Source organism: Typopeltis vanoorti, chromosome 11 (assembly GCF_054136105.1).
Source record: "Typopeltis vanoorti isolate ZY-2024b chromosome 11, IOZ_Tvanoo_1.0, whole genome shotgun sequence".
NCBI classification, from domain to species: domain Eukaryota; kingdom Metazoa; phylum Arthropoda; class Arachnida; order Uropygi; family Thelyphonidae; genus Typopeltis; species Typopeltis vanoorti.
The window spans coordinates 50,521,942-50,549,911 of NC_143559.1; the positions used below are offsets into that span (position 1 = coordinate 50,521,942).

At 33.4% G+C, this 27,970-nt stretch overlaps 1 protein-coding gene across 2 annotated transcripts in view; it reads left to right on the forward strand.

Moving 5' to 3' along the window:
* Positions 1-27,970, forward strand: part of LOC150101569 (uncharacterized) — a 288,212-nt gene that overhangs the window by 55,265 nt on the left and 204,977 nt on the right. For both annotated transcript variants that reach the window (XM_090400919.1, XM_090400920.1), the window contains exons 3-6: positions 1,759-1,824; positions 4,331-4,424; positions 4,534-4,613; positions 14,227-14,330. In XM_090400919.1, coding sequence (XP_090257045.1) covers positions 1,759-1,824; positions 4,331-4,424; positions 4,534-4,613; positions 14,227-14,330 — 344 coding nt within the window. The remainder of the gene's footprint in view (positions 1-1,758; positions 1,825-4,330; positions 4,425-4,533; positions 4,614-14,226; positions 14,331-27,970) is intronic.

Consider the following 27,970-nt stretch of genomic DNA (forward strand, 5'->3'; position numbering starts at 1 on the left):
TGTACATCTTTGTCTCGCACCAGATTTAACATTAAACCATCTTCCTGTACTGCCTTCAATTCTAACTGCTGGCTTACAACTTAAAGACTAAGTATTGCTTGATATAATGTCCATTGACACCATATAACTATAGCATTTTGAATATCATTTCTCCTGACACCTTGTCATATGCCTTTTGCAGGTCTACAAAACTTAAATACAGATCTTTGTTATATTCCCACAATTTCTCAACTACTTGTCATAAAGTGAAAATCTGATCCGGACAGTGTCTATTTGGCTTGAATTCCGCTTCTTCTTCACAAATTACAGAGGTATTTCCCTGAATAGTGAAATACCTCTGTAATTCTCACATTCAGTTTTCTTTCCATTTTTATATGTGGGTACTATGAGAGCTCTACTCCAATCATCTGGTATTCATCCCTCTCTGTCCAGGCTTTCTGAACTATGCAGTGCAGCCACTGCAAGACTTTTATACCTCAATACTTAAGCATTTCTGGTTGAATATCATCTACTCCAGCTGCCTTTCCCCATTTCAGGCTTTTGATGGCTTTTTCTACTTTAAGCATAGATATGTATTCCTGTTGAGTGTTTTTTACCACTGTGCTGTCACTGTTTGTTTCATTTAACAATTTTTCAAATATTTACACCATACCTCAATGATATTTTTTTCTCCAGTTTTCATGTCACCTTTATCATCTCTAATTCCTTTCACAGTACTCTTCCTCCATTTTTGAGCTTTTTCAACAGCCTCCAGAATATTTTGTCACCTTCCTGATATTTATTTTCTACGTTCTTACCAAAGTCTTCCCATGACTTTTGTTTAGCTAGTTTTATACAGCGTTTAGCTTTCTTACATTTGTCTCTGTATTCTCTAAGAACTCAATGTATAATTGAGTTCTTAGAGAATACAGACTTTTATTTGCCAGGAACTCTTGATATGCTATCTTCTTTTCATTCGCCACCTCTTTAACTTTCTGTGTTCACCATGGAGTTCTGATTTTTCTATCCTTATAAACAACCTCACCACATGTCTCTCTGGCTGAATCAATCTTTTTTTTCTTCAGGGCTTGCCACTGAATCTCCATGGTTTGATTCCTGTTATTGAATAATGTTTGTGTATTTTAGTCTACAGTTCACATCTGAGAGATGCTCAACTTTTATTCACTTTAAAACTTTCTTACATGTTCTTCTTTTCAATATGAAATTCAATTTTATCCTGCTCATGACTAAATGGTGATCACTTCCATTTGAAATCCCCTCACACTTTAAAGCATTTTAGGGAATTGCAAATAAACAAGCATATAAATCTGGACTACCTTGTCACACTACCAATGAAAATCATCAATTCAGTTGACAAGTTTTGAATTGGAAGAGGAAGCTGAATTGGAAGCTGTATTTTAGCATGGTTCATGGGTAGTGTTATGAACATTGTTATTATCATCATCACCACCTTGTGATCAGAAACTTTTAAAAATTTTGGAGAAAGATTCTGATACCAAGCTTATTCATTATGATATCATCATTTAGTAAATAATGAAATATTCAAATGAATAATAAGCCTTATCATTGGTTTATGCAAAAAACAAAGGATAATTTAATTGCAAATTGGTTGCACTTTGAAACATCAATATGTGTATGGTTCGTAAGAGAACTTAGAAATTGTATTTCAATAAAGTGCATGCTTTATTCATTTATATTTAAACTTACTTATCACTTAATTATATTTAATCTTGATTCCTTAATTTGTCTCTTTTGCAGGTTACTTTCAAAAACAGTGAAGGAACTGCAGTTGTTACTGATGATCAAATTCGTGGAAATCTTAGGGTAACAGTATGATGTTTTTTTTTTTTTTCTAATACAGTACAATTTCTTTTAAAGTAGTAAATCATTATTATTATTATTATAATTAACTATGTTTGTTTAAGGTCAGTTTTATGTTTGTAAAGGGAAAACAAGCACCCAGATAAAATCCAGTCCCATCATTGCATTCTTAGACCAGCCAACTTAATTCAGAGATAAACAGTTAGTGAACCATACACTTAACTAATTGGTCCTCTGGCAAGCTGATTAAGCATACCATGAAATTCACCATCCACATCTAGGGTGATTCATACAGCTTATCTTCTCTCATTGGCACCTTTTTTTTTTAATTAATTAATTTTTTTTTCCATATTTATATGTAGACATTTAATAATACCAACATTTGCAACATGCCAGGATTGTTTATATTGATAGTAGAAAGAATGAGAGCTTAGCTGCAAAATGTAGAATAAATGTACAGGTTAATGGTGTTAGATTCACTGGGTCTTTTAAAGTGTAGTGAAAACTTCAGATATTTTAGAAGTGTAATTTCTAATGTTGGAAGTATAGATATGGAGAAGTTTTTTAACTGGTGAAATAATCTTAACTGGTGAAATAAGTTGGAATGGCGAAGTTCCACTGAAGTATAAACTTTTGATTAACAGAAGTTACTTTTTGCGTATTTTGTCTTATGCAGCAGAAACAATGAAACTAACAAAAAACAGATATAAGTAGAATACAAGCAGTGGAAATGAGTTTTAAGGACAGTATTGACAAAAACAAAGAAAGAGAGAATAAGATATATTATAATGTATATTAGGAATCTTCTGGGACTATGTTTGTGAACTCCCACTTTGAAGTAGTTTGGCCACACGATGAACATGAATTTGGAAAGAATACAAAAAAGAAGAATCTGTGAAATGAAAATTGAAGAGGAAAGGCTAAGAGAAAGATGGGACTATGTTTGTGAACTCCCACTTTGAAGTAGTTTGGCCACACGATGAACATGAATTTGGAAAGAATACAAAAAAGAAGAATCTGTGAAATGAAAATTGAAGAGGAAAGGCTAAGAGAAAGATGACAGAAAAGGTGGAGATACTACTTAAGTTTTTTTTAGAAAAAAAAAAAAAAAAACTTGAGTCGAAACAGTGTTTGTGAAAACAAAAATGCAGGAAGAAAGAAGAGATGGATAGCCTTGATCCATCTGACCTGATAGTGGATCAAGAAGCAGTCGATGAATCTGACTTGTCAGATATCGTACAATGACCAACATTCATCACATAACAATGCAAAGTGACATTTTTGATCTTATGAAAAAAAAAAAAGTATGAATGGCAAGTATTCCCTAATCCATCTGCTTCCTACAGTCCTGACATGAACCTTTATACTTCATTAGTTGAAAGGACTATTGTATGGAAAATGCTACTCTATCATTGGTAAGGTTTCTGCTGAAGCAACATGACTCATCAAACAAAAAAGTTTTGCTGACAGGAATACAAGAAATTACCTTTGTATTTATTCACTTATTTCCCAAAAAAACAAAACCCTTCCAGTCTTGCTTTTAATTATTATAATTATTATTATTACATGATACCTCCAAGGAGACTCATTGCGGAAGGGCACTCTACTCTACTCCACTACACACACACACATCTCACTGTCTACACTACTACTTAATTCTCCAACTACACACGATGACACTACTACCATCACTTCTATCTACTGCCCATCACTACCAATAACAGTATAATAATGATCACCAAATTTCTGGACAAGATGAGATTTCTCTTCCTGCAATAATTCTAGCCGCCAATCTTTTGTGTCATAAACACAATATTGCAGATGGTGCTTTCTGGTATCCAAAAAATTACAGTTTCTGTTTTTGTGATGGTGTTACTTCACCTCTGAACAATTGTTAACTCTATACAAATTGCATATCCATTCAATCTTTTAATATAAAATCTTCTCACATTTGGAGTAGAAACCCTAAAACCTTCCATACCACTTCTCACCAATTTGATCCCTTCACTTTCACATTTGATTTTCATTTTCTGCTGCTAGCATTTTCTACAAATGCAAGCAGCAGAAAACAAACATAATGTTTCTATTGTCCATGGACAACGGAAACATTGCTATGTTGTTGTTTTTTTAATTCTCTGTTCATGACTTTGACAATTATGGCATATTCCTTGCCATAACTGTCAGAATTTCTAAAGTAGATTGAATATTTACACAAATTCTAAATTTTTGTATTCATGTAAATTTTCGTTGGATTGCTTATAATCTAAGTGTTAGGACTCTGGAGTACACACACATCATGAAGAAACCTTTATGGAAGTTAAAGATGTGCATCTAATAATGGCAGATCACATAAATTTAACTTAGATAATAATAAAATTGAAATGCTAATTCTGTACTAAACCAAACACCCTTTTTTATTATTCCTTTGAAATACTGACTCCTCCCTACACACATATACCTTTACTGGTGTTGTTGCTAATTGTTTAAACTAAAAATAATTTTTTAATAGGTTGGTGCACATGTTCAAGCCAAGCATGTGGAAAAGAATCAGTATCTTGAAGCTATTATAAATAAAGTACAGGATTATAGTCAGTATACTGTTGGTTAGTAATTACCCTCTTTAATTTTGTGGTATTGATCTGCATATTTATTTGTGCTGCTTTAGTGTTTAATGTTTTTATAAATTATAATGTTGTAATTATTTTTCTTCAGTGTTTGATGATGGTGATGAAACTACTTTAAGAAGAACCTCACTCTGCATAAAAAGTGGAAGGCATTTTGCTGAAAGTCCTGTAAGTAAAACTTTTTTAATGTAATGCTATACAAATTGTGTATTTGATTTTTTAATTTAATAAAATAACTTTTAAATATATCTGTGGTCTTTCATAGTTCTTGTTTTATTGAGTAGATCTTTCACACATTCATGTCTATTTGCATTTTATTATACAGCCAGTAATTATCATGCCTTTTGATGAACTCGATCTTTGATGAGGGAAAATCTATCTAACATATAAGCTTAGGTGTTGATGGTTATTCACGACTTATTTTTAACAGTATTAACAACACCTAACAAACTCTTTTATCAAAAGATGTTTTATTAGCTGCTTATATTTTGCTAAATTTCAAATCAGCATCATCAGAGACAACACAGCTTGTATATGTGAGTGAGTAAGAGAAACAATACAATTATAATTGACAAAAGATCTAAAGATCAAAATAGGACTTGAGATCTTTTGTCCATTACAATTGTATTGTTTCACTTACTCACTGTCACGTATACAAGCTGTGTTGTGCTCTGATGATGCTGATTTGAAATTCAGCAAAATATAAGCAGTTAATAAAAACATCTTTTGATAAAATCATATAAAGAAAAAGCATACTCGCATACATTTGACATTGTTGGGACATAGAAACAGATTAAGAACGTTCAAATTATTTGACTCCTTCAGATTGGCTCTTTTAATCTAAGATAATGTTTAGTTAGCAATGTTTATTTGATATAAAGCCACCACCATAACCAATCTCCAAGACTAACAGTTCTACTAAATTTAAAATTTTTTTCTTTGCTGCTATGTATCCTCCAGTCATATTCGACTCTTGGTGATCTTGTGAACAAAGGCTCTCCATCCCAATCAGCTTCTTGTCCTTTCTTTCAGCAATTGTAGGTTAGTTCATTCCCTTAATCTTCTCCAACATAACTGCCTTTTCCAGTGACTCATCTGCTGGATAATAATGACCAAAATATATTAACTTTTATTTAGCAATCATCACTTCCAAGAAGCATTCTATCTTTATACTTTCTAAAATCTTATTGGTCATTCTTGCAGTCTATGAGATTCTTAATAGTCTGCTCCACACCCATAATTCAAATGAATCAATTTACTTTCTTCTTAATAGCATGCTTTGATAATTCTGACTTTCATGGCTTTACGCACACCTCTATTTTTCATAATTTTTTTCAGGTTTAACATACCTCCCCCCCCCCTTAATTTCATTTATGCATTTACCATCATTTCTTATTCTGGACCCCAGTAAATCATAACTTTCAATAATTTTTTATTTGATCTCCCTCTACTATAAATTGATTTAAATTGCCAGAAGCAATCACTTTTGTTTTGCTGATGTTTAAATTAAGCCTGGCTTTGTTACTTTCTGGCTTAACAAATAGAATCAACTGCTCCAGATCTTCCATAGTTTCTGCTATGAGGGTTGTATCATCTGTATATCTTAAATTACTTATTTTTCTGCTACCAATCTTAATTCCATCTGGATCTTTGTCTAAATCAGCCATTCTCATAACATATTCACTATAAATATTAAAAAGAGATGGTGACAATATACAACCCTGCCATACCCCTTTTCCCACTTGAACACTGTCTGTTTCTCCAAAGACATTTTACTTGAAGCTTCTTGGTTGTCATACAGCTCTCTTATCAAGAGAATTAGATGCTCAGGTATACTGATTGATCTCATTACAATCTGCGATCTGTTGTGATCCACACAGTCAAAAGCTTTCTTATAATCAATAAAACAGATAAATACTTCTTTCTGAAATTCTCTTGTTCTTTCCATAATCCATCTCATGTTTTCTATTTGGTCTCTGGTTCCTCTACCTCTCCTAAAGTCTGCCTGTTACTTGTAGCATTGTCTCTATTCACATATGGCTTCAGCCTTTCTTTGTTCATCACTTTCAGCATAACTTTACTTGCATGTGAAATTAGAGCAATGGTTCTATAATTCTCACAATCTTGGGGATTTTATTTTTATTTTTTTTGAATTGGGATGAAGACTGATGTTTCCCAATCTCTAGGCCATTATATTTCTTCCAAACCTGTTGATAAATTTCAGGCAATATATTCACTATTTCATTCCCAGCTACGCTCTATAATTCCACTAACACTCCAGGAGCTTCTTTTCCTTTTGGCAGCTGTTCCATTGCAGATATCTCTTTACTTTTCATTATCATGGGTTCCTCAACAAATTCTCTCCTTTCAAATTCTCCTTCAATATTATTATCTTCCTTGTACAAATCCTCTACATGCTCTTTCCAACTGTTTTTCACTGCTTCTTCTTCTTCTAACATCAGACATTTTCCCAAAATACTTTTTTACAACTCATAATTTAGATAAGCTTCTCTGTAACATTATTTATTTTCTAAACAGGTCTCTTGTTCTATCCATTCTAAGGTGGTATAAGTTCTGATCATTTGCCTTAGTATCCCATAATGCAAAGCACATATCCTAATAGGCATGTATAATGCTATGCATTATGGAAAGGATCACTACCCAGACCGGTTTCGACCTTTATTGAGGTTTTGTCAGTGGGAACTAGACTCAGAGCTGGTGATACTCATGTGGAAGTAATGCAAAAGTCATATCACCATATACCAGTTGCCAAAAGGTGTTGTCAACACCTTATTATTAAAATTCTCTGGATTAGAGATAGTTGATGGAAGTTTTTTCACTTGGCTATGCTGCCAATTACATATTTGGTTTAATCCTTTATCTAAGTGTACGCAAGCAGAGTTTGTGCCTGAAATATTTTCAGTACTAGGTCAAGTGAAAAAACTTCCATCAACTATCTCTAATCCAGAGAATTTTAATAATAAGATGTTGACACCTTTTGGCAACTGGTATATTGTGATATGACTTTTGCATTACTTCCACATGAGTATCACCAGCTCTGGGTCTAGTTCCCACTGACAAGACCTCAATAAAGGTTGAAACCGGTCTGGGTAGTGATCCTTTCCATAATGCATAGCATTATACATACTCATAAGGATATGTGCTTTACATTATGGGAATACTAAGGCAAGTGATCAGAACTTATACCTTTACTATGAGTTGCCCCAGTCCTGAAAATATTTCAGGTGCAAACTTTGTTTGCTTACACTTGAATAAAGGATTAAACCAAATATGTAATTGGTAGTAGCCGAGTGAAAAAACTTCTATTAACTCTTTTTTTTGTTTCTCTGAAGTTTGATTTTCTTTCTTGTTGCTTTACTTAGTCTTCTTTGCTGCTTCTGTGACTGTACATTTTGTTTCTTCCCACAGTTCTAATTTTTTTGCTGTCTTCTCGAAACTTTTTCATTTTTTTCCAACTTCTACTTTAAATGCTTCATTTATATGATTTAAATCAAATCTGCTACTGCTGTCCTTTTGTTTCTTCTTAGCCCTTAATTTCAGTTTAACTTCGGCTATCAATAATTCATTATCTGTCTCACAGTCTGGATAGCACATCTCCACCTTCTGCTTGCAACAGTATCATTGATCTGATTTCTGTATTCACCATTAGGTGAGGTCCATGTGTATAATCTTCTTTTATGTTGTTGAAAGCAAATGTTCTCGACACAAAACTCCAACATCCTTTCTCTTGCTTCATTCCCCAGTTCTAAAACAAATTTTCCAGCAGTGCCTCATTCTTTTTTTTCTCCCACTTTTGCATTCCAATCACCTAATATCAAGATAAAAAATTTTATGGCAGCATGCATCAATACTGTATACTACTTGCTGCATTCTGCTCTAAAATTCTTCAACCTCATCTTCACTCGAATCTAGTGGGTGCACACACCTGCATGAGTGTAACATTCACAACACATGAAATACATTTCCTGCTAGAGTTGCAGACAGACAGGCCTGCAAAGAAGTTGAGTGGGAAAATATCTATTATTCTTCCTTGTGGCAAGTCCAAACATGAAACTTTGTCTGCTCTTATGAGCCACACTGAATTAAATATGGAAGTTGTTGGAAGTTTTTCCACTTGATTATAGTATAAATGAAAGATGCCAAGAAATTATATTCTTGGTTTAATCCTTTATCCAAGTGAAAGCAAACAAAGTTTGCACCTGAAGTATTTTCAGGACTGGGCAACTCATATATAAAAGCTAATGACTCCTATAAGGCATAGAAGAACTACTAAGGCAAATGATATGAAGTCATTAGCTTCTATATATGAGTTGCCAAGTCCTGAAAATACTTCAGGTGCAAACTTTGTTTGCTTTCACTTGGATAAAGGATTAAACCAAGAATATAATTTTTTGGCATCTTTAATTTATAGTATAACCAAGTTGAAAGACTTCCAACTGTCTCTAATCCAGAGTGTTTTGATGATAAGGTGTGACACCTTTTGGCTACTCATATATGGAAATATGACTTCTTCATTATTTTAACCTTGGTATCATGTCTGGGTCTGGCTCCCACTGATGAGACCTCAATAAAGGTCAGAACTGTCTGGGTAGTGACCCTTCCCATGATGCATAGCATTGTACATGTCCATAAGAATATATGCTTTGCATTATGGGATACTAAGGAAAGTGATGTGACGTCATTAGCTTCTATAGACAGGCAAGAGGCCTTAAATTACTGATATTCAGACCTTCGGAGTTTGACACTTCCATATTTAATTTAAATATGGAAGTGTCAAACTCCAAAGGTCTGGATATCAGTAATTTAAGGCCTCTTGCCTGTCTATTAAGGTTTCCACTAGCACTTACTAAAATCCCTTCCTAGGATGTTACATTATATCCTAGGGATCTCTGTGACTAATTGAAATATTGGAAGCATGAAAGTTTCATTTAGATCTCTGAGTGCTGTTCTTTAAATTATGAAAGCGGCTCTCTAGTCACTTTCATGAACATATTCTATATAGCAGAGAGCACCTGGATGCTTAAGGAGTGGAGTGAATTATTAAGAAGTGGTTAGATGTTCTAATTTCTCTGTTGAGCATCATTAATTATTTTAAATACTTTTTGAATACCTTTCCAAACAATAGAACAGTAGAGCAGATCTGCTAGAAAATCTGCTAATAGATATGAAATTATATTTATCATATATATTATATTTTTTACTGTGTAATAATGAAAGGCATAAAAGAGGAAGTCAGCTTTTCTAAATTTATTTCATAGATCTTTTGAGTGAAACATAAGGTCATTCTTCTTTAGGCAAATCCTGTACCTTACATAAATCTACATCAGTGGTAAGAACATATTTACAAAATACAGCCTCATGAGCATTCAGTATATTCTTTAACTCTTTCCTGATTTATTGTTATGATTTTGATTATTTAATGCAGTATGTCTTGCACTGACATATCCATTGCTTGCTACTTTGCAACAGTATCAAATTATGTGTTTCTCATTTTTATGATTTTCTTTGTTTCTAAAATGTGGTTATGTACTTCCAAGTATATGAGCAAAACCAGAGAATTTACTTGCATTCTTTATGATTGCAGGTGTATGTTCAGAATAATTCTTGGTGATCATTATCACATTCCTGATATGTACCTTTTAGAGGGTGGACAGGATACTATGAAAAATTTCAAGAATTTTCCTATAAATTAGTCTGTAATCTGTCAAGACTCCAATATTGTCAGATCTTATATTTCAGTCTTCTGAAGCTGAAGCTCCTCTGACTACATCAGTCCACTTAGATCTTGTTCTTCCTCTGGATATTTTTCCTGGCATCGGCAAAATCTTTCCTGTTCCGTTATATTTAATTGACTAATAGAGAAATAGCCTTCTGCCTACACACACCTCCTGAATGCTAACAATATCAGGTTCCTTCCTAATGTTATCAGTATTAATATGATTCTAAGGTTGATTCATGTCTCCATACATGAGGAAAATTGTTGTATTTTTAACAAACTGTCACTAAAACATGCTCCACATGGTTGCCATTCCTTTGAAAACGCATACGGATGTATCTCTCTGACTCATGGTGAACTTGCGTCTTACAGCCGATGTTTTCTTGCACTTTCATCTTTGAGGGACTTATCCAGTGCAGGTTGGTTATTGTTCCAATAATGTATATTGTGACAATTATCTTCTCCGTTAATATAAAAATTGGCTTCATCAGTATTAGCTAGTGCTACTCCTATCTTGGAGAAATTCTGGCACAACTGCTGCCATTCACTGATAGTAATCACCACATGACTGGCACCACTCTTTAAGAAAAGTGATAGTATTGTTATTAATATTTGCATGTTCTACAGCTTGTTATCAACAGCCACCTACCATAGTTTCAGACAGTGCAAAATAGCTCTTGAGTATGTTTGCTTACGGCGAACAATAGCTGATAACATGCATGTTGAGAAGTATGCATCACATCACCAGCCAAATTTTTATTTCCCTCTCTCAAAAAAAAAAAAAGTATGATTGGACTTTTTCCATTGAATCAAGTTAAAAATATAAATAACTACCCCTTCATATCACCTCTCTTCTATCAATGAAAATCAAAACTGAATTGAGGATTCTGCACAAAAAAATAAAAATAATAAGTCAGTCTGTATTCTTTATTAAATAATAAGAAGAATAAAGATTATTTTTAATTGGTTATCCTTTAGACTTTAGACCTTCTGAACATAATTAATACAAAATTCATTTCTTTAAACCAATATTTTTCTGGTATAGAAAAATATTGGTATCCCCATTAGATGCAGAAAGATCAGTTTTGCAAAATTATTTTTTATAGCTGTCATGAATTACTTGTTAATTTAATTTAATCTTGAAGGGGCACTTTCAATGATATTGATACAACTGTAAGGCATGGGGCCTCTAGTATAACAATATTGAATTTGTAGTAGGCAGGGAAATATATTTTGCGATATTGCCAGTATATGTGATGAACTGAGATCCTGTCTAAAATATGGAAGTGAATATATGGTCCATATTCTGGTCTGTGTGTTGAAACAAAGATTTGACAAGATTCCTAAGAGACACTCATCTTGATTTAATGTTCTTATGGAGGACATGTGTTTTAGACACATAATTTAGATTATGTGATGTAGCAAGGCTAGTTTTTTTTTTTTGGGGGGGGGGATAATACCTTCTCATCCATCCAAATTAACAGCATAGACACAAAAGCTAAACAAAGGTACCTTGTTTAGTTCATCTCCATGCAGTACATATAATTTAATAGTACTTTATATGTATTACTTAATGCTTATTCACCTGATATCTTGGCTACTTTGATAACTGAGATATTCCAAATACTTTAGTTATTTGGTTAGAAGGTTTCAAGAAAGTAGAGCAACAATTAATATTCATCTGATTTTTTAATTTCATTGATTGCAAAAAAATTATAAATATGCTATAAATTTCATATATATAATTTTTTTTAAAATTTCTTATCTGAGTTAAAATTATATAAATTTAAATTGATAATACTTTATTAAATAAAAAAATTAATTGGCATATTTATTATATATTAAAATATACAGTCAAACTTGATTATTATTTGCACCAAGGGACCAACAAAAGTTCCTCATTATAACAGTTGCTCACTATACAGTGATGAGTTAAATCTCCCTCCTATTTTTTTAATTCTCAATAACTCAATAAAAAGATAGATTCAAAAAAAAAAAAAAAAACAAGAAATATTAAAGAGGCAAAAATATATAATTACTTGCCTAGATATTATTTGAATGAATATTCTTGTATAAACTACAATACACTTAATATTAAACACAATCTATTTGTCCATAATTTTAAAACCATACACTTAATACTAACACAGTTTATTTCTCTGTAATTAAAAATAATTAGTAATAAACAATTTCAGTTACCCAGCCAGCTGTTGTTACATATAAAATTGTTGCAACCAAATTGTTTAGGAAATTTTCCCGCTTGAACCATTAAGATCAGACCGTCTGTTGAGAATTCAGTACTTCTTTATGTAGTTAACCATTGAAGCAGTGCTTCACTGATGTTCATTAGTGTGCACTTTCTTGTTTTGTTTTGGTTATTTTTTTTTACTACCAATATGTAGACAGCTTTATTCTTTGTAATGTTGATACTATTGAAGAGGGCAGCATTTTTTGCACATCATCCTAACTCAAGAATGATTTTGACTTTTTTCAGGAACCAAGAGACAATTTGTTTGAGTAGAAATGTTTTCAGTGGAAGGGTTTGTTTTTAACTGATTTTATAGTCATAACAGTGTTTTGGTAAAGTGAGGGTGCCAGAAGCTAGACACTGAAGGGCAAGTAGAGTGGAGATAGTTCCCAAGGCAAAGATTAGGTTATAAACTGATCTGTAATCTGATGCAGGTAGTTATAAAAGCTAAGTCACTCCTTTCATTTTTGTCTGTTCCAAGAACTACTCAAGCAATTAAAAATGTTTGCATAGTTATCAAAATTTGATAACTATGCAAATATTAAATATTAAATATTAGATATGTACAGCATATCTGCTTAGTAAGCTCGTTATATGCATAAATTAAGATTATTCTGTCCTTTTGCTCGTTACAGTTGTGTTCTTGTTATTTCCATTTTCATTACAACAAAGTTTGACTGCATTATTTTATAGTTTATTAGTTTCACACACACTCTTCATAAGGGGGGGCTATTCTCCTTGGATTCCTCCCTCCCCTCCCCAAGCTTTATATTCCAGTGTTTTAGCTACTAGCTCAGAAAGGTTTGTCATTGCTATCCTATCTGTGTGTGTGTGTGTGTGTGTGTGTGTGTGTGTGTGTGTGTGTGTGTGTGTGTGTGTGTGTGTGTGTGTGTGTGTGTGTGTGTAAAAATGCTTTAAACTATTCAAGATTTTTACTTCATTTCCAAGCATTTAATGTCGATGTTTAGTGATTTTACTGCCGTTTCATATATGTAATTAGGACCCAAAATGCCAAGTAAATAATACAGATTATGGTGTTAATTTTGTTGTCTTTTTTTTGTATTATTTTAATATGTCTTCTCAAAAATTATTACAGTTGTTTGAGTGAAATTTTGTGCAACTGATTTTCTCTAGAGGCCGTCATGTTTTATGAAATAAGGGATGATCTTATGCGTTCATCAGAAGCAAAGTTAAGTTGTTGTTTTTTTTTAATCTATTAATGCAGTAGCTTGCTGTTAGAGATGTTCTTTTAGCTATAGTTTAACAGACTATTGCAATCAGACTGTAAAATCTAAAAATAATAAAGCAGAATCATCGCTGGCCTGGTTGGTTGAGTGGTTAGCATATCTGCTGTCCAGCAAAGAAGCTGTGGATTTGAATCCCTCCTAGGGCATGGATGTTTGTGATTGTGTTTCACCTTCATACATTTATCCAGACAAATATGTATACACTCTTCCAAAATGAAGTGGCTCACCATGGGAGAAGTGGACCCAACCCTTCTGCAATGGGATTTCAGCAGACCCTCCACAAAGCAAGACATAATGCTAGGAAAAGGAGAAGAAGAAAGCAGAATAATCATGATTTCATCATTAAACTTCTGTGAAATGGAGGATTCTTAATACTCTATTTCTAATGAAATGGAGTATTAAGAATTTATAGTAGTACCATTAAAGACATTGATACCTGACATTTTCAGATTTTTGTTTCATTGATTAATATCACTTATTGTGTGTGTATATGTGTTTTCTACATTGAACTTAACTGTTATTAGTAAAGGGAATCTATTTTCTTTTTAGACTCTTGATCAGTTTCCTCTTACCAATCCAGAACATTTTGGTACTCCAGTTATTGGCTCAAAATCTAAGAGGAAAAGGAGATCTACATTGAATTCCACCTCAGTGTAAGTTTTCTTAGAGAAAATTATTGAAGTTTCTTTAGGTATATATATTGTGTGTGTTAGGTAATCGTATGCTCTAATTGTTCTAATATATATAAATAATTTTTTGAACTATCTAAAACCACTGAAGAGAAAAAAGTATTCTATCTGATGAGCATATTGAGTCTCAGAACACTAAAATACTGAACAACATAAAGTCTGATATACTTCTATTTTCTACCAATGCATTTCTTAAACTAAGATCTACTGAAATCCATACATCTGTTTTATATATGTGTATGTCTTTTTCCTATGGACTTAAATCTAGCCTTGGTCTCCTAAATTCATTATCCCCTCCTTGCTTATCCAAAACCTGCTTTTCCATTTTGGTCAACAGAGTATGGCTTCACAGTTTTGACTAATGATATTTTTTCATCTTGTTCTTGCCTTTCCTTTTGGTCACTTACAAAAAAAAACTTCTTAGGATTGCAGTAGTCTTCTATTCTAAAAAGATGACCTGTCACTGTAACTTTTTTGAATTTAATTACACCAGATATTGCAAGTTATAATTACTTTGAAAGACTGCTAAATGAAACAAGCATTGTCAGCATAGAAAAATTCATCAAAAATCCTGAAATATGGAAAGTTAGTTACAGTAGATGAAATTTGAACAGAAATGTTCAAATATGAAGGTATAAAAGTTTTTCAGTGGTTTCATTGCATAATTTAGAAGACCTGGTCAGAGGGTTGAATTCTGGATGATTGGAGCAGAGCTCTCATACAACCCCTGGCAAAAAGTATCTGATTAGCGACTGTAACACTAACGTATATATATTGGGATTTATTTTTCCTCAGTACTTGTGAACAGTTTATAACTATTCAAATTTTGTTCAATTTGAACAGTTATAAAGATTAATGTGATTAACAAAGAAATAAAATTTATTACAAAAAATATTTTATAGTTTTAAGCAGAAATTAGGTGAATGGAAATCAAACACTGAAGAAAAAAGTATGTGATCATTCTTTGATCAGAAAATATATATCCGATCACCAAATTCAGTATTTTGTTATTCCTCCTTTAGCTCAAATGACGTCTTTCATCCTTCTTGGAATGGACTCAATAAGCTTTTGAAAGTCAGTTGGCAGAATTTCATTCCATCTTTCCATGATTGCTTGACATGATTCGACAGCATTTGTGAAAATTTTGGTGTTGGTTTTTCACTTTAAAATATTCAAAACATTTTTAATCGATTAAGGTCTGGGCTGTTTGAAGGCCAAGTCATAGTTTTAATTGGAGTATTCATTGTTTCACAGATAGTTTTTGATTCATCTGCTATGGTGACAAGATGCATTGTCATCTTGAAAAATGAAGTCATTGGAATCTTGGATCCATTCTTTGATACTAGGAACCAAAAATGCTCTAAAATTTCTTTGTAGACTTCAGAATTGACTGTACTTAACACAATACATACAATATCTTGTGATGTAATGCAATCCCAAACGGTAAACGAGAGTGAAAATTTAGCCTTGGTATTAATGTACTCATCAAAGAACTTTTCACCAACTCTTCTCCATACAACAGATATTATCACCAGTTTCAAGGCAAACTTGCGATTCGTCACTAAAAATGACATTTTTCCAGTCATCAAATTCCCAATTTACATGATTTTTACACCATTGGAAATGCACTTTTTTTATGTTGCTTTGTCAAAAAAGGCATAGTTTTTAGCTTTGCAAAAGTGAAATCCTTGACCATTTGGCTGATTTCATATTGTGTGGTCACATACCTTCACTCTGTAGTTCAACCATTCAGCATTAAATTGTTTGGATGTTGAACGCCACATGGTTTTGCAAGTTTGGCTAGTTTTCTGTTGTGTCTGCATGAGGTAGCATGTGAACCATCCACTTTGAGGGGTTTTTCGCGATATTTTTTCCGAATGTCACATGCAGTACTTTGAGCACATTTTAGTAATTTAACTTCAAGATATTCTGTCTTTCAGATATTCAATCATTCTCTTTTTTTAAATCCCTTGAAAGTTCTTTCACAGGAGCCATCCTTTAACACTGTAGACTTCAGATTTTGCAATCACAATTCTGCTCCATATAAACATTTTCTCAGTGCTTTATGCATGTGCAGACAATTATAGATTTGCATACTGGGGAATGATACTCGTTTGTTTCTTCAGCAGTCGCTTACTTTTTCCCCAACTGTCAACTTGATCAGATACTTTTTCTAACACAGATCATTTTTCTTTAAATCTTTGAATCATATACATAAACTTTCCAAGAAATATACGGTGTATATTGCAGTCGTTGTAGTGATAACAACATTGATCGGATTCATTTTTGCTAGGGTTGTAGTGCCCATCTATACAAAGGGAAATAAAACCGAATGTAAGAATTACAGAGGTATTTCCCTACTTAGTGTTACTAATAATATTTATGCCAGTATATTTGAAAAATGACTAAGAACTTGTGGAAGGGAAGCTTGGTGAAGAACAAGCTGGATTCTGGTCAAATAGAGGTTGTCAGGATTATAGATTTTTCAATTTAAGACAAATAGTTGAGAAATCTTGTGAATATAGCAAGGATTTGTTATTCGTTATCTATATAGATCACATTATGAAGGAAAGTGGTATTAAATCTGATATTAAAATTGGTGATATTAATCTTAGCTCTTTACTTTTCTCTTTACTTTATTCCCTTCCCTAACTAAAGCTGGCCTGGTTGGCTGAATAATTAGTGTATCTGCTCTCCAGCCAAAAGGCCGTGGGTTCGAATCCCGCGGTGGGCATAGATGTTTGTGATTGTCTTTGAAAATACTTGTGATGGTGGTGGGAGGTAGATGGCATTGATGTAGTTGCAGTTCATTGTAATAGGAGGATTGAATGGTGGAGACAGAGAGTTGTGGTGCCCTCCCTCGATGAGTCTTTGGACTCCCTGGATGTGTTGAATAATAATAATAATAAATTGAATAACTGATGTAATAAATTTACTATGAAAATCAGCAATAAAAAGACAGACGATGAAATAGATAGAAATATTGTAAACCTCAACTGTATCCTGAATGATGAACCTATAGAACAAGTAAAACATTTCAGCTATTTAGTCACAGTTTTTAGTGAAGATAGTAAATTAAATATGGAAATAAACAACTGAATTAGCAGAGCTGATATGGTAGGAAGTCAACTGAATAAATGCATATGAAATAGGTAAGAAATTAGTCAAAACACTAAATTAGCTGTATACAAGACAGTGTTCAAACCAATTTTAAATTGTGGATCTGAGAGCTAGGTTAGAAAAAAAACACTTGATCAAAGACTGAAGACTTCTGGTATGAGAGTTCTGAGAGAGATTAGTGGGGTGAACAGATAGCATCAATGGCAGTATGAGAATATTAGGAAAGAACTTGCCATTAGCATTCAGGAATGTGTTAATAGAGCTAATCTCAGGTGGTATGGTCACTTAAATAGAATGGGAGAGGAAAGATTAACAAAACAAGTGTTCTTTGGCAGGTTGGCAGGCAGAGGATCAAGATGTAGATAGATTGATACAGTAAAAAGTGAGTTAAAAGATAGAAATACAAGATTGGATGATGTTGCAGTCTTGACAGATAACAGATTAATTTGGAGGAAAATTGTTGATCAGAAGTTAGTAATAGTATAACTTTTTCATGTAGTACTATTGTAATTATACTGTAAACCTCCTGAGGATACATATTAGGAATTTAATGATGATCATTACAAGTTCTCTTATAGAGTTGATACAACTTATGGTTTCATCCAGAGCCAGATTAAGGGGCAGACTGACTGGGCACCTGTCTAGGGGTGCCAAAACTAAGATCAGCAACACTAGGGCCTTGGAGCCTGTGCTCCTTCCAAAAATACGGAAAATAATGATTTGCAAATTTCAAATTCAAAAATGACAGTTTAGTTTACTTCTGGAAATCATAAATTTGCCATTAGAAACTTTACAATTTTTAAAAGCAAGCAATTTGTAGAATATAGTTCCAAATACATGGGTCGCATTGAAAATTTTTTTGACAATTCCTATAATGGTAGCAACAGCTGAAAGAAGTTTTCTCAAATTAAAACTTATCAAAACATATTTGCGATCGATAATGAGGAGTCAGCGATTAAATTCTTTAGCTTTATCTGCTGAAAATGCTGTTGCTAAGAAAATGGATATTAGTGAAAGAATAAAAGCTTTCGAAGATTTAAAATCAAGAAAAAAATATCATCATCATCATCAAATTCCTGCCATGTACCCTCAAGGGGTGTACAGGATATGATAGTACTACATGAAAAAAATAATTACACCATTGCTAACTTCCTATCTACAATTTTCCTCCAAATCAGTCTGTTACTTGTCAAGACTCCAACATTATCAGATCTTATATTTCTATCATCTAAAGCACTTTGTACCGTATCATGCCACCTATATCTTGGTCTTCCTCTGGGTCGTTTTCCTGCCAACCTAGCAGAGAACACTTGTTTTGCTAATCTTTCTTCACCCATTCTAAATTATAATTGATTAAATTAAAATTACAGTGTAAAATCAATAATTTTTGTTTATAATAATTTTTATTTGTTTCTTTTTTATGTAGTATATATGAGTGAATAAAAATGATAAGTAGAAATAATGAAGGTATGAAATTGTTAATAATTTGAAAAAATACTTATACTTACAATTAGAAAATGCTTAAGTGTATATATATATATATATATGTGTGACGCTCAGCTTTTACTCGGTTGTTATACATTTCAAAAAATAGATTTAATGACTCCAAGACCGAGATAACATATAAAGATTTTAATGATAAATACTACTAGTTTCGGCATATAGCAGCCTTCTGAAGGCTGCTATATGCCGAAACTAGTAGTATTTATCATTAAAATCTTTATATGTTATCTCGGTCTTGGAGTCATTAAATCTATTTTTTGAAATATATATATATAAACTTAGGGGCATCACTCATGGAGTTTGCCCAGGGCTCAAAATTATCTTGGTCTGTCACTGGTTTCATCCAGTTCCTTCCAGTGTCATATCATTCACTGCATTATTTATTGCTCTAGGGGCTTTTCATTTAAAAGCTGAAATCATATTTTCTACCATCATTATTAAATATTCATGTTTCACATCTTTAGTGACAGTATATGAATTTATGTATTCATAACTTATTTGGGTGTTATCAAAGTAAGATTGTGGAAAAGGGTCCTGTTTTTGTATGTTAATAAAACAATCTCTGCCCTAACAAGGCCGAGATTGTTTTATTAGCATTGAAACTGACAGGGTTATCCCCTATTCCATTGAAGTTTGGTTTGAAGATCAGAATTTAGAATACTAGTAGTGCTAATTGGTGTTCTGGAGATTAATTTGTGTAGTGCCAAGTTTTACAAACGAAGGAATATACTGTTCTTTCATCAGTAAAAATGTCTATTAGATTTGCAAACCACTAGAGATTGTCATTGATGCATAGAAGGAAGAAAATTAGCGAAAGAAGTCTGTTGTGCCTTAGAAGACCGAATGTAAGATTTTAAACACCTTGTGTGTGTGTGTGTGTGTGTGTGTGTGTGTGTGTGTGTGTGTGTATATAAGGGTGGTCTGAAATGTTCTTGGCCTAACAATGAAGAAACGAGTTCATAATTTCAAAATTATTTTTATTTTTCAACATAATCTCCCTTAAGACTAATACATTTATTCCAGCAGTGCTCCAGTGCCATTATCCTGTCCCCGTAGTGGTTCTCAGTAAGATCTGCAAAATATCCCTCTGCAGTTTGCAATCACCTCTTGATTCGAAGAAAAATGCTGACTAGCAAGGAAGAGTTTTAGTTTTGGGAAGAGATAGACATCAGAAGGAGCCAAATCGAGAATAGGGTGGCTGTAACAATTCATAGTGCAAATCCCTTAATTTTCCCATTGCCAAAATACCTTTGTGGGCAGGTACATTGCCCTGATGAAAGATGATTTTTTTCTTCTACAAACTGGGTCTTTTTTCACGAATTTTTTCATCTAGTCTGGTTAAAAGATAAGAATAATATTGCTTAGTTATTGTTTTATCTTTTTCAAGATAATTAATAAACAAAATGCCTTTAGCATCCCAAAACACTGATGCCATGCCCTTTCCTGCTGATGGAAACGAATTTCTCTTCTTTGGTGCTGAAAAACCAGCTTCTGTTCTACTGTTTTGACTGCTGTTTGGATTCTGGTGTGTAATGGTGAATCCAAGACTCATCCATAGTAATAAATTGATGCACAAAATCAGTTTTATTCTTGTTAAAATGCTCCAAGCACTGTTCAGAGATTTTCATGCGAGTGCATTTTTGATCTGCTTTGAGCAAGTGTGTCACCCATCTTGCACAAAGCTTTTTCATTTGCACTTCTTCATGCAAAATATATCCTACACGTTCTTTTGAAATGCCTATAGTCTCTCAGCAATTTCACTCACTTTGACGTGCCGGTCATCCAACACCATATCTTGCACTTGATCAATGATTTCTGGTGTTGTTACACTTTTTGGACGTCCTTCACATGGATCATCCTCAAGGCTGGTACGGCCACGTTTAAACTCAGCAGCCCATTTCTTAATTGTTGAAAACAAAGGGGAAAGAGTGTCCATAAACTTTTATGAACTTCAAATGAATTTCTTTTGCCATTAAACCTTCTTTTACAAAGAATTTTATAACTGCACGATACTCAATTTTATCCACTTCAAGGGATACAGACAACACTTTTGCTTCAGACAACTGTATAAAACAAACCACTTGATAGAATGACTTGCAATTTCACATGGATGCTATGACAGATGTACCGACTTAAAAAAAAAAATCTTGCCAATAGTGTAGTGTTGCCATCTATGGTCGAGGCCAAGAACTTTTCAGACCACCTCATTTTTAAAGAATTAAGTGACATAAACCGAGAGAAAAGGAAAAAAGGTTTAATAATATCACACGACTAGTTTTGGCTTTTTATAACCTTCTTCAGGTGTTTTTATAAAAAAAAAAAAGAAAAACATTAAACATTAAAGATAAAAAAAACTGTGAACAGCACAGAAAAGTCGCTATACATATTTAACATGAAACCGTTGTAGTTAACGTATTCAAAGCTGTTCCTTCGTTAGCCACATTGTTGAGTGAGTGCGTGCATATAGCATCTCATGAGCGCCAGTATTTGATCACAGCAGAAAGACAGTCTGGGAGGTTGTAGCTCAAATTATTATTTAAATGTATACAGGGTTGAGGATGATTTCTCTAGATTCTACAGTTTTTCTCTCCAATTCGTCATGGCAATGGAAAATGTTGTTAGATCTATCCCAAAGGACTGTATGACTAGGGTTTTCATCATCAGAATCGGCTGAAAAAAAAGAACATGGCTGGACAAAGCACTGGCACTTGTTCTCTTATAAGCGATGTCCCTTCTATGCTCCTCCATACTCAATTCAATAGACTTGTCCGTCTGGCCAAAGTAAGGAATGTCGTAGTCACACTATATCTTGTACACACTGGGATATTTCAAATTGTGATGGCTAGGCTTTGGATGGCTCACTAGAGAGCGGATCTTAGGAAGCAGAGTAAATAAAGTTCTAATGTTATATTTTTTGAGAACCTTGGCTAATTTTTGAGAGACTGAGCTTATATATGGGATAGATATGTTGCCTTTAACATTATTCATTTCGTCAGTATGGTGACTAGGAGAATTAAAAAGGTATTTTTTTTAGTAATTTTTTGAGAATAACCATTAAGAAATCAATTTTCTTAGCTCTACTTTCAGACTGAATGATTATTCTCAAAAAAATACTAAAAAATACCTTTTTAATCCTCCTAGTCGCCATACTGACAAAATGAATAATGTTAAAGGCAACATATCTATCTCATATATAAGCTCAGTCTCTCAAAAATTAGCCAAGGTTCTCAAAAAATATAACATCAGAACTTTATTTACTCCTCTTCCTAAGATCCGCTCTCTAGTGAGCCGCCCAAAGCCTAGCCATCACAATCTAAAATATCCCGGTGTGTACAAGATATGGTGTGATTGCGACATTCCTTACTATTGAATTGTGTATGGAGGAGCATAGGAGGGACATTGCTTATAAGAGAACACATGCCAGTGCCTTTTTCCAGCCATGTCCTTTTTTCAGCCAATTCTGATGATGAAAACCATAGTCATATCATACAGTCCTTTGGGATAGATCTAACAACATTTTCCGTTGCTTATGACGAATTGGAGAGAAATATTGTAGAATCTAGAGAAATCATTCTCAACCCTGTACATTTAAATAATAATTTGAGCTACAACCTCCCAGACTGTCATTCTGCTGTGATCAAATACTGGCACTCACAAGATGCTATACGCATCACCCAACAATGTAGCTAATGAAGGAACAGCTTTGAATACGTTAACTACAACGTTTTCATGTTAAATATGTATGGGTATAGTGACTTTCCTGTGCTGTTCACAGTTTTTTATCTTCAATGTTTAATGTTTTTTCTTTTTTATAAAAACACCTAAAGAAGGCTATAAAAAGCCGAAACTAGTTGTGTGATACTATTAAACCTTTTTCCTTTTCTCGCGGTTTATGTCATTTAATTCTTTAAAAATATGTTTAACAACCAAGTAAATGAACTTCCATGCATATATATATATATATATAATAGATTAATTGTGAAGAAAATTGCACAGAAGCCAGGTGTAAATGCAAACTTAATTTAGTATTATCATAGCATTTTGTACACCTCTTGATGGAACATATCTGTAATGGATAACGAAAACTTTCTCTTTAATATCTCTCTCTCTGGTTGAAATCGGACCCTTGGAGGGTAATGGATGGCAATGCTGCAGCCAATGAAGCTCTAACTGAGGCTCGGCTATTGCTGTTACCCTCTTGCCATGATCAGAGCTTTAATAGCTCAATAACACCCTTACACTGTCCTCTACAGATAACGGGGAAGATGAAAAGCATTCTTGTTTCGCCCCATTAAGCCAGTCCTTATAAGGATATAATATCTCTCTCTATATATAACTCAGTGGTTATTTCTTTGAATCTCTGATATGACTTTTACTGTTCCTACCTTATATAATGTATAATTTATAATTTGAGAACTGCTTTTCTCAAATTACCTCACATTACTGTGAATTTTCCATTCCAATTTCATTGTGTTCTTGCTAAATTAAAAAACAGACTATGATGCTAATGCAGCACTATAATAAAGTTAGTGCTAGTCTTGTCTGCTTTGATATCATTTAAGAAATGGGCAAAATCATTATCACAGTGGTGCGCATTTGCTTGGTTGATGCAAGAGGTCATTGTGAATTAGATGAGTGAGGATAATTCTGACTTCGAGATAAAGAAAGTGTGTGTAAAGTGAAGAATAGTTGAAGGGTTTAAAAGGAAGGTAAATAGAAAGATTGCCAAGAAAAAGAAATTCCAACCTGCTAACTTTCTGTCTTGTATCGTATCCATTCTATTCCCACGCTCTGTGGACCAGCTGCATGGATTTTTATTATAGCTTAGTGTGTATTATTGATTGCATGGTCAATGATTACCTTATGTGCAGCTGCCCTTTCATTGAAACTTAGACTGTGCAACTTTTTACATAGTGTTCATCTATTAAGCTAAAACCCTATAGATTCATTGAATTCACACTTATCATTTTCAGATTTGACTGCCAAGATTTCCTTCCATCCTTCTGAAGCATCCTTGGGTGTTTTTTGTGTTTAGCTTCTTGAATTTACCTGTGCATTTGTTAGTTGAGGTGGCATCCTCACATTTCCTTCATTGATGTTGCTTGCAGTTGAGTGTGGTCGATGCTTGATGCTATCTTTTACTAATATCTCAAATGGATAAGCCACTGATATGACATCAGAGGATGTCTTATCATTGGCCTATCAGATGAAAGATTACAGATGAGCATGCTATTCCTAAATATGTGCCATCCAAAGATATAACTAAATTTTGCAGATGATAAAATTACTTCTTTTCACACAAACAGAGTGCACATTTTTTAAGTAATTAACTACAAATGAATTATTAACCAGATTTGATTCATTGACTTTTTATTAATTGAAACTTGAATGTTCCTGTGTAAGATCTGATAATATTGGAGGCTTGCCAGATAACAGGCTGATTTCGAGGAAAATTGTAGATAGGAAGTTAGTAATGATGTAAATTTTTCATGTAGTACTATCATATCCATACACCCTATATCCTATACAGACTATCATATCCTATACACCAGGAATTTGATGATGATGATGTTCCTGTGACATGTTTTGCTGTCTTTATGACAGCATCTTCATGAAGATATTTAACACAAACTAAAAAACTCAGATGTTTCTGACAACTGTTATTTCTATAAATCAAAAAATACTAGAGTGATAGTTGAATCATGTATATCATTAGGCATGTCATTCATGTTGTATACATTGTTGTGTAACCTCTGTATGTGATTCCTGGCATAAGAGAGGTTGCAAATGTTATATATGCTAATTAATGAATTCCAAATGTCATAAACCATAAATCCTTGCTTTTTGTTTAGTGTGCACTGTGAATGAATGACCTGGGAAGATTCCTTGATCAGTGACAAATAAGTAACTTCTTACTTAGAAGTAGTTGCTTCTAAGTAAGACACTCTTAAGGCACTTTTTACTGTATCAATCTAGAACTTGGTCTTCCTCTGGGTCATTTTCCTGCCAACCTGACCTGGCAAAAATTACCTTGCTAAGGTAATCTTTCTTCTCCCATTCTGTTTAAGTGACTTCTTACATCTCAGTATAAACAGTATTTTTTTAAAAAAGGAAATAACCAGAATTTATGCAATGGGTCAGGAATCACAACTTTTTGTTTCAATTGTTAAAAACATGCATCTTTAAAAAGAAGCAATTATGCCCAGTTTCAATGTTATTTCCTTCTTTGCTAATATGACCACAGAAGAGATATTACTTCTTTTAAAAGATAAGTTATCTAAACAAGTTGTCACTCCTGATCCATTGCATAAATTCTGGTGATTTTCTTTTTAAGAATACTATTTACAAAAGAGCTTTGGCTTGGCCATTGGCAACCCATTATCTCCAATATCAGCAAATTTATATTTAGAAGCCTTTGAGGAAAGAGCAGCCAATTCCTTCCCATTGAAACCAAGTTTATAAAGATTTCAAAACTAACACAAAAAAACTTTCAAAATTCTGTTTTAATACATTCGGCAAAAGTGATGATGATGCTGTTCGAGAAAGCAGAAATAATGCCGGTTTTCTTACAAGGTCAAATGTTTATAGTAATGAAGACTTAAAATATAAGTCTAATGTTTTTCCATTCTGTTTTATTTTTCATTTTGAATTAACTACTCTATTGCAAATTTTCCTTCTAAATTTAACTTTGGATATAAGGTTGTATGTCATGTGTTGGGTGTGTAGTATATACAAAAATTTGGTATGAATTATGCAATACTTAAAGAAAAGGAACATTATTTTATTAAGTTTTTTTAATATTAAGAAACAACATTAAGTAAAAAAATTTTTTTACTACTAAGAAACAACATTAAGTAAAAAGCTTGTGTATGAAATTTAATATCTTATTATGTATACTAGTAATGCCCAACTTGTAAGCTGGGTTCTGACCTTTAGAAAGAGTAACATATTTCATTTTTTAATCATCATCATCATCATCATCAAATTCCTGCCATATACCCTCAAGGGGTGTACACGATATGATAGTACTACATGAAAAAAATTACATCATTACTAACTTCCTATTTACAATTTTCCTCCAAATCAGTCTGTTACTTGTCAAGACTCCAACATTATCAGATCTTATATTTCTATCGTCTAAGGCACTTTGTGCCGTATCAATCCACCTATATCTTGGTCTTCCTCTGGGTCATTTTGCAGCCAACCTGGCAGGGAACGCATGTTTTGCCAATCTTTCTTTGCCCATTCTGTTTAAGTGACCATACCACCTGAGATTAGCTCTGCTAACGCATTCCTGGATGTTGACAATGTCAAGTTCTTTCCTAATATCCTCGTTTTTAATATGATATTGCCATTGATGCCATCTGTTCACACCTATAATTTTTCTCAGGACTCTCATATCTGAGGTCTGTAGTCTTTGGTCAAGTGCTTTACTTCTGACCCAGCTCTCAGATCCATAAGTTAAAACTGGTTTGAACACTGTCTTGTATACAGCTAATTTAGTGTTCCGACTAATTTCTCTCTTATTCCATATGAATTTATTCAATTGACTTCCTACCATACCAGCTTTGTTGATTCTGTTGTCTATTTCCATATTTAATTTACCATTTTCACTAAAAATCGTGCCTAAGTAGCTGAAATGTTTTACCTGTTCTATAAGTTCTCCATTCACAATGCAGTTGATATTTTCAATGTTTCTGCCTATTTTCATTGTCTTTGTCTTTTTATTGCTGACCTTCATACCATATCTATTACAACAGCTATTCAATTTAGTCAGAGAATCTTGCAGACTTGTAGCGGATTTATTTAGAAGTATAACATCATCTGCATAAAGCAAAGAGCTGACATTAACATCTCCAATTTTGATATCATGTTTAATACCACTTTCCTTCATAATGTGATCCATATAGATAATGAATAACAGAGGGGATAATGTACATCCTTGTCTCACACCAGTTTTAACATTAAACCATCTTCCTCTAGTTTCTTCAATTCTAACTGCTGACTTACAACTCAAATAAAGACTAAGTATTGCTTGATATAATGCCCCATTGAGACCATATAACTGCAGCGTATTGAATAGCTTCTCTCTTGGCACCTTGTCATATGCCTTTTCCAAATCATCAAAACTTAAATACAGATCTCTGTTATATTCCCATGCTTTCTCGACTATTTGTCGTAAAGTGAAGATCTGATCCTGACAGCCTCTCTTTGGTCTGAATCCAGCTTGTTCTTCACCAAGCTTTTCTTCCACAATTCTTCTCAACCGTTTCTCAAGTATACATGCATAGATCTTGCCAGGAATACTCAGTAGGGAAATACCTCTGTAATTCTCGCATTCAGTTTTATTTCCCTTTTTATATGTGGGTACTATGAGAGCTCTACTCCAATCATCGGGAATTCGTCCCTCTGTCCAGTCTTTCTGAACTATGCAGTGCAGCCATTGTAAGACTCTTATACCACCATACTTCAGCATTTCTGGTCAAATATCATCTACTCCTGCTGCTTTTCCACATTTCAAGCCTTTGGTAGCTTTTTCTACTTCAAGTATGGATGTGTATTCCTGACTGCATGCCTGGTCAGTGTTTTTTATGACTGTGCTGTCATCACTGCTTGTTTCATTTAGCAGTTTTTCAAAGTAATTACTCCATCCATACTTCAAGGATATCTTTTTCTCCTGTTTTCATGTCACCTTTATCACCTCTAACTCCTTTTACAGCACTCTTTCCTCCATTCCTAAGCTTCTTCAACAACCTCCAGAATATTTTGCCACCTTCTTGATATTTATTTTCTATATTCTTGCCAAAGTCCTCCCATGACTTTTGTTTAGCTAGTTTTACACAGTGTTTAGCATTCTTGCATTTGTCTCTGTATTCTCTAAGAGCACAAGCTGACTTATTTGACAGGAACTTTTGATATGCTTTCTTCTTTTCTTTCACTGCCTCTTTAACTTCCTGTGTCCACCAAGGAGTTCTGATTTT